The following is a 6045-nucleotide window of genomic DNA, read 5'->3' as shown; positions in this document are numbered from 1 at the left end:
CTGTTGTGAAGTAACACAGCGCATATTTGGAGGGGAGAAGAGCACCGTTCAAGTCGTTGTTGTGCTGTCTGCCGTGGCTATATGAACTGGTTGAAAAAGACTCAAATGAATTAAAAAAGTATCAATCCTGCAATATAGAAATACTCTATAATAGTAGACACATTGTGAGCTTGTAGATCGTCTATTTACGAATGGCCGAAATGTATATAGGGCTTAACGTTTTAAACAGATGGGTTGTGTCATTGTTGAATTAATTAAATAGACGATATAATGCTGTCTGCCACGTTAGTAGTGTAGTTGCTCTACTCCCATAGAGATAGGTTACTTAGTAAGGACTTAGTGCTGCCCAATGGTGTAAATATTTAGTAGTTACTTAGAGATACGTTAGAGTGGTGCAACACCTGACATTTTAGTAATGTGTAAGTCTTGACTTAGAAGCCATTTACGTTACAACTAGGCTACGTCATAACTTAGTAACAGCTGGTGCAACCCCGCCCAGTGGTGTAACATTAAGTGCATTTACTTAAGTACTGTACTTAAAGAGATATTCCACATTCAAAAAAACGTTTGGTCATTTTATCGTCTAATCAGGCTTTTATGAACACCCTGAACAGATTTTAATTTGCTTGATTCAATATTTAGAGATATTTGATGTAAATGTTATCAGGCCCTACAGGCCCAGTTCTTCGCCTGATTAGATGATAAAATGACCAAACGTTTCTTTGTAACTGAAATATCCCTTTAAGTACAATGTTGAGGTGTTTATAGGCCTGCTTGAGTATTTCCAATTTCTAAAACTTTTTACTTCTACTCCACTACATCTTGGATCCAAATATTGTTTTGATATAACACAACGTACTATCTACAAGCTCACGTTGTGAGCTTGTAGATCAGCTATGTTCAAACAATTTGTACTTTTACTTTTTGTAATTTAAGTACATTTCGAATTCCAGACTTTAATTGTAATAGAGTACCGGTATTTCTATAATGTAGTAACTATTGATACTTTTACTTAAGTAAAAAAAATCGGAGTACTTTTTCCACCACTGCATGCTACACATAACACACACGTGAGCGCGCGCACACAAGCCTGTTGCGTTCGCTTTGCTATGCTGTTCCCCATCATTTAGTCCATTAGCGTTCCAATTATTCCTTTATTTTACGTGTCGGACGTAAGTGATAGATTTGAAGCATGTTGCAAACACTTCCATGTCTCTGCAACACATATTGCGTCGCTTGGTAGTTTTAAAACTTTAACTGCTGTCTGTGAGCGCGCATCCATTCAACACTCTCTCTGTGTGTATGTGTGTGTGTGTGTGTGTGCGTGCGTGCGTGCGTGCGTGTGCCGCGGTGCATGCAGCACTGCACGTTAATCAGTCTCGTTCGTGAACTATTATGAAGACCGATTTTAGTCCAGTCTTTATTTTGTTAAAAACATTATTGTCTTTCTTCCTCAACGAAATTGCATAATGATTTTGTCCCAGTCATCGTTTATTCACAGGGGTGTTCGTGTTCGTCTAGTCTAGTCCTTTGAAAAATGTGCGTTGACGAACATGTTTCGTCATAGTTTTCGTTAACGAAATTAACACTAATGTACACAAATCTTCATTTATATTTAGACTAGAGGTAATAGTTGTACATAATGTTCTTATATCACTGTAGACTAGAGGTAATAGTTGAACATAATGTTCTTATATCACTGTAGACTAGAGGTAATAGTTGAACATAATGTTCTTATATCACTGTAGACTAGAGGTAATAGTTTTACATGGTCAACATGTGTTCTGGAGGGTCATCAATGAGATGACAGGATGGAAGAGGACTGAGGACTGAGGAGGGACACAGCCCAGAGGAGAGGGTGGCCACCTGGTTCAAACACTTGTGGATGATCTACGCCCGCTCATGACTTTCAGGCAAACAAAGAATGTTACACCTGTGATACACACAGATCAGGGCTGTTTGGTGAATGCATGTCAGATTATCAGCACCATGTTGTGTCTTATAGTGTGTACATTGTAATGGATTCACATACTGTGTTGTGTCTTATAGTGTGTACATTGTAATGGATTCACATACTGTGTTGTGTCTTATAGTGTGTACATTGTAATGGATTCACATACTGTGTTGTGTCTTATAGTGTGTACATTGTAATGGATTCACATACTGTGTTGTGTCTTATAGTGTGTACATTGTAATGGATTCACATACTGTGTGTGTGAAGGTCTAGGTTCATCACCAAAGTCAGGAGGTCTTCCTTTAGACCTGTCACTCTTCACAGACACACAGCTGGGTGTTGGAGACTCTGGTCTGTGGAAAATCATAAACATGTTTCTATAATTATCTTGTCAATAAAAAGGTTAGTTTGTTCACCATGGTTTATTGCCTTTTCTCATTGAATAACTGTATAATATGATTTACATTTTTGGGTTCTGGTTCCTCAACATTTCTGTGAAAAGGAAAAACATCAAACTACAAAGGGATGCTCCACAGAGCGCAAACCTCCACCAGGCAGTGTTTTCCCACTGCTTAGTATCTATTATTGGTATGGTTGATACCAACATTCTGTTCTTAGGAAGACAATCATCAAAGTTGACATTTTTTGATTTGGTATAAAATCACCTGTAGGTAGAAAACAGACCAATGTATTCTGTGGATTTATTTATCAAATATGGAAGGATTTTGTCACACTAAAATATTAAGACCCAGACCACGATGTCTGTTCAGTAAAGTTTGATAACAACTAAATGATATGTTGTTTTCTGTGTATTTTACATTCTGACCTGGGATCAGTAGAGTGGTGTCCATCTTTGAAGTGAATAGGTTTATGCATGGATGCATCACTCTTCATGGAGACACAGCTGGGTACAGGAGACACTGCTCTTTGTTGATGGACACTGAGAGAAAGAGAGCATCAACATGATTTAAAACAGAACTTGACACTAAGGGTTGCCCACCCCCGGTAAATACAACTTTCAGGGCAGGTGGAGTTTGCTTTGAGGTCACCTGACAGGGCAAGTGCTTGCAAGTGTCTAAACACCTTAACGTCTATAAACACAACACCAGATATCTGTCTAAACACCTGAACGTCTATAAACACAACACCAAATATCTGTCTAAACACCTGAACGTCTATAAACACAACACCAGATATTTGTCTAAACACCTGAAAGTCTATAAACACAACACCAGATATCTGTCTAAACACCTAAACGTCTATAAACACAAGACCAGATATCTGTCAAAACACCTGAACGTCTATAAACACAACACCAGATATCTGTCAAAACACCTGAACATGGCCAGAGCCGTCTGTTTTCTGGTCTCTGGTATGTAAAATAAGAACACTATAATGTGCCGTGTTCAATGAATTTATTTTAGCCCCAGATAGAAAAAACAAAAATAAAAAAGTATTAAATTAACAGTAATTTTCACCAACATTTTATAATGGATGATGTACCTTATGGGCAAGTGAGCATGACCTTTGGGCAAGTAGAACATGACCTCTACTTGCCAGATGGGAAAGTGCCTCTGAGACCTTATTGTTAACACCTGATTTACTTTATTTATATTCAATCATTAGAATCCATGTGGAATAGACCCAGTCAAACGTCTCTTATATGAACTCCCTACTCTGAAGGATACACATACAGTAAGTAGGTCATGTCCTAGTATCAGCCAATAGGGGAAGGGGATCAACGTCACATGATTCATTGTTTCGCCCGGTAAAAACCAGGATGTGTCTCTCAAATTATATGATTATTATTATTGGCAGAATCGCGTAAAGTTTAAAAGGTCATCACTGAGATGACAGGACAGAAGAGGACTAAGACCAGAGCCTGGAGGAGAGGGTTTACCACCTGGTTCAACCACTCTGATGTTAAGGGTTTCTGGCTGCCTTTTATGGTGTTAAATGGGGTGTGGATGATCTGCATGTGCTCATGACTTTCAGGCAAAAATGAGTTACTGGTGTTATTATTAAGGTGAATGGCACATGAGATTATCTCCACTGTGTTGTCTTATAGTGTGTACATTGTAATGGATTCACATACTGTGTGTGTGGAGGTCTAGGTTCATCACCAAAGTCAGGAGCTCTTCCTTTAGACCTGTCACTCTTCACAGACACACAGCTGGGTGTTGGAGACTCTGGTCTGTGGAAAATCATAAACATGGTTCTATAATTATCTTGTCAATAAAAAAAGTTAGTTTGTTCACCATGGTTTATTGCCTTTTCACATTGAATAACTGTATAATATGATTTACATTATTTGGTACTGGTTCCTCAACATTTCTGTGAAAAGGAAAAACATCAAACTACAAAGGGTAGTTTGGTGATATCAACATTCTGTTCTTAGTATCTATTATTGGTATGGTTGATATCAACATTATGTTCTTAGTATCTATTATTGGTATGGTTGATACCAACATTCTGTTCTTAGGAAGACAATCATCAAAGTTGACATTATTTGATTTGTTATAAAATCACCCCTGGGTAGAACACAGCCAATGTATTCTGTGGATTTATTTATCAAATATGGAAGGATTTTGTCAGACCACGATTTCTGTTCAGTAGAGTTTGATAACAACTAAATAATATGTTGTTTTCTGTGTGTTTTACAATCTGACCTGGGATCAGTAGAGTGGTGTCCATCTTTGAAGTTAATAGGTTTATGCATGGACGCGTCACTCTTCATGGAGACACAGCTGGGTACAGGAGACCCTGCTCTCTGCTGATGGACCCTGAGAGAAACAGAGGATCAACATGATTTACTTTATTTATATTCAATCATTAGAATCCATGTGGAATCCATTCAGTCAAACGTCTCTTACTGTACATGAACTCTCTTCTGTGAAGTATTCTTCTGGATACACATACTGTACGTGCCATGGAATGAGCCAATGCGTCACGTGATTCATTGTTTGGTCCGGCAAAAACTTGTGTGCCTCAATTATTATTATTGGCAGAATCGCAGAAAGTTTAGAATATTTGGCGGTTCTGTTTGTAAATATGAGTAACATTATTGTGTTCTGGTTCCTCAACATTGCTGTGACAAGAAGAAAAAAAATACACATCAAACAAGAAGCCGAGTGAGCGAAGTGCTTTACAGACGGAGGTAGTGGTCTCACTGGATGTAAATAGAAAAGTGACTCGGGTGAGATCTGATTTATTTAACCACATCTAGGTGAACATTCAGCCAAAATAGCAGATCTACAGGCTCATGACTTAGATGTAGCAGGGACCCCCACTGTGTATTGTAAGAATATGTGGAGAATAACCTTTTCCATAGATTTCATAGATGGCTTCAGTTGTTTGACATACATTATCATTTCTATTAATATTTTTTTTTTTTTATTTGTTTATTTGCACATTTTTTTAAAAGAACAAAACATTTGAAACAAATTATATTTGACTTGGGTTGTGCAGGTGAGATTTAAAAAACCCAGTTGGGTTTATAAAGTAATCTCACCTAAGTTAACAGAATAATACAAAATAATCATAAAAATAAAATAAAATAAAAATAACATATAACATAACGACACAAAATAATACAATAAATGAATATGCAGTATGAAAAGTAAATACATTTAATAAAATAAAGAAAAGAAAAAAAAAAGGTGTGGGTGTGGGTGCAAAGGTATGTGGGTGTGGAGACTGAAACTTTATTACATCAAGTGGGTTCTAAGCTTATATTTAAATTGATTGAGTGAAGTAGACTTGGATGAAATTGCAATATGACTGTTCCATAGCTTAGCCCCCCTGAACTTGATGGAAAACTGACATAGACCGGTACGACACTTTGGAAGATGCAGATGATTTTCCTGTCTTGTGTTGAAATGGTGTACATCACTGTTGAGCTGGAAAAAGGTTCTACAGGGCAAGGAAAATGAATCAGGCTGCATCAACACTTTGAAAATAAAATTGCAGGTTTGGTATTTATTTAAATTAAAAATAGATAGAATATTGAGCTGTTTGAAAAGAGGGGCAGAAGGAGCAGACCAATCACTATATGTAGCAATCCTGCAAAATCTTTTTTGCATCTTATGGAG

General features: G+C 37.3%; 1 protein-coding gene across 1 annotated transcript in view; it reads right to left on the bottom strand.

Annotated features, from left to right (window-relative positions):
• Positions 1-4145, bottom strand: part of LOC308308743 (protein NLRC3-like) — a gene marked incomplete at its 3' end in the record, with an annotated part of 95346 nt that extends 91201 nt beyond the window's left edge. Inside the window, exons 1-2 of the mRNA XM_080754196.1 lie at positions 4050-4145; positions 2781-2894 (exon numbers count right to left, since the gene is read on the bottom strand). Of these exons, the coding sequence (XP_080610322.1) occupies positions 2781-2848 (68 nt within the window). The 5' untranslated portion in view covers positions 2849-2894; positions 4050-4145. The remainder of the gene's footprint in view (positions 1-2780; positions 2895-4049) is intronic.
• Between the last annotated feature and the right edge of the window lie 1900 nt (positions 4146-6045).

This window comes from Nannobrachium achirus (assembly GCF_963921795.1).
Source record: "Nannobrachium achirus genome assembly, chromosome: 23".
In the NCBI taxonomy this organism is placed as follows: Eukaryota; Metazoa; Chordata; class Actinopteri; order Myctophiformes; family Myctophidae; genus Nannobrachium; species Nannobrachium achirus.
The sequence above is the reverse complement of the archived record's forward strand: the minus strand, read 5'-3'. Positions and strand labels throughout refer to the sequence as shown.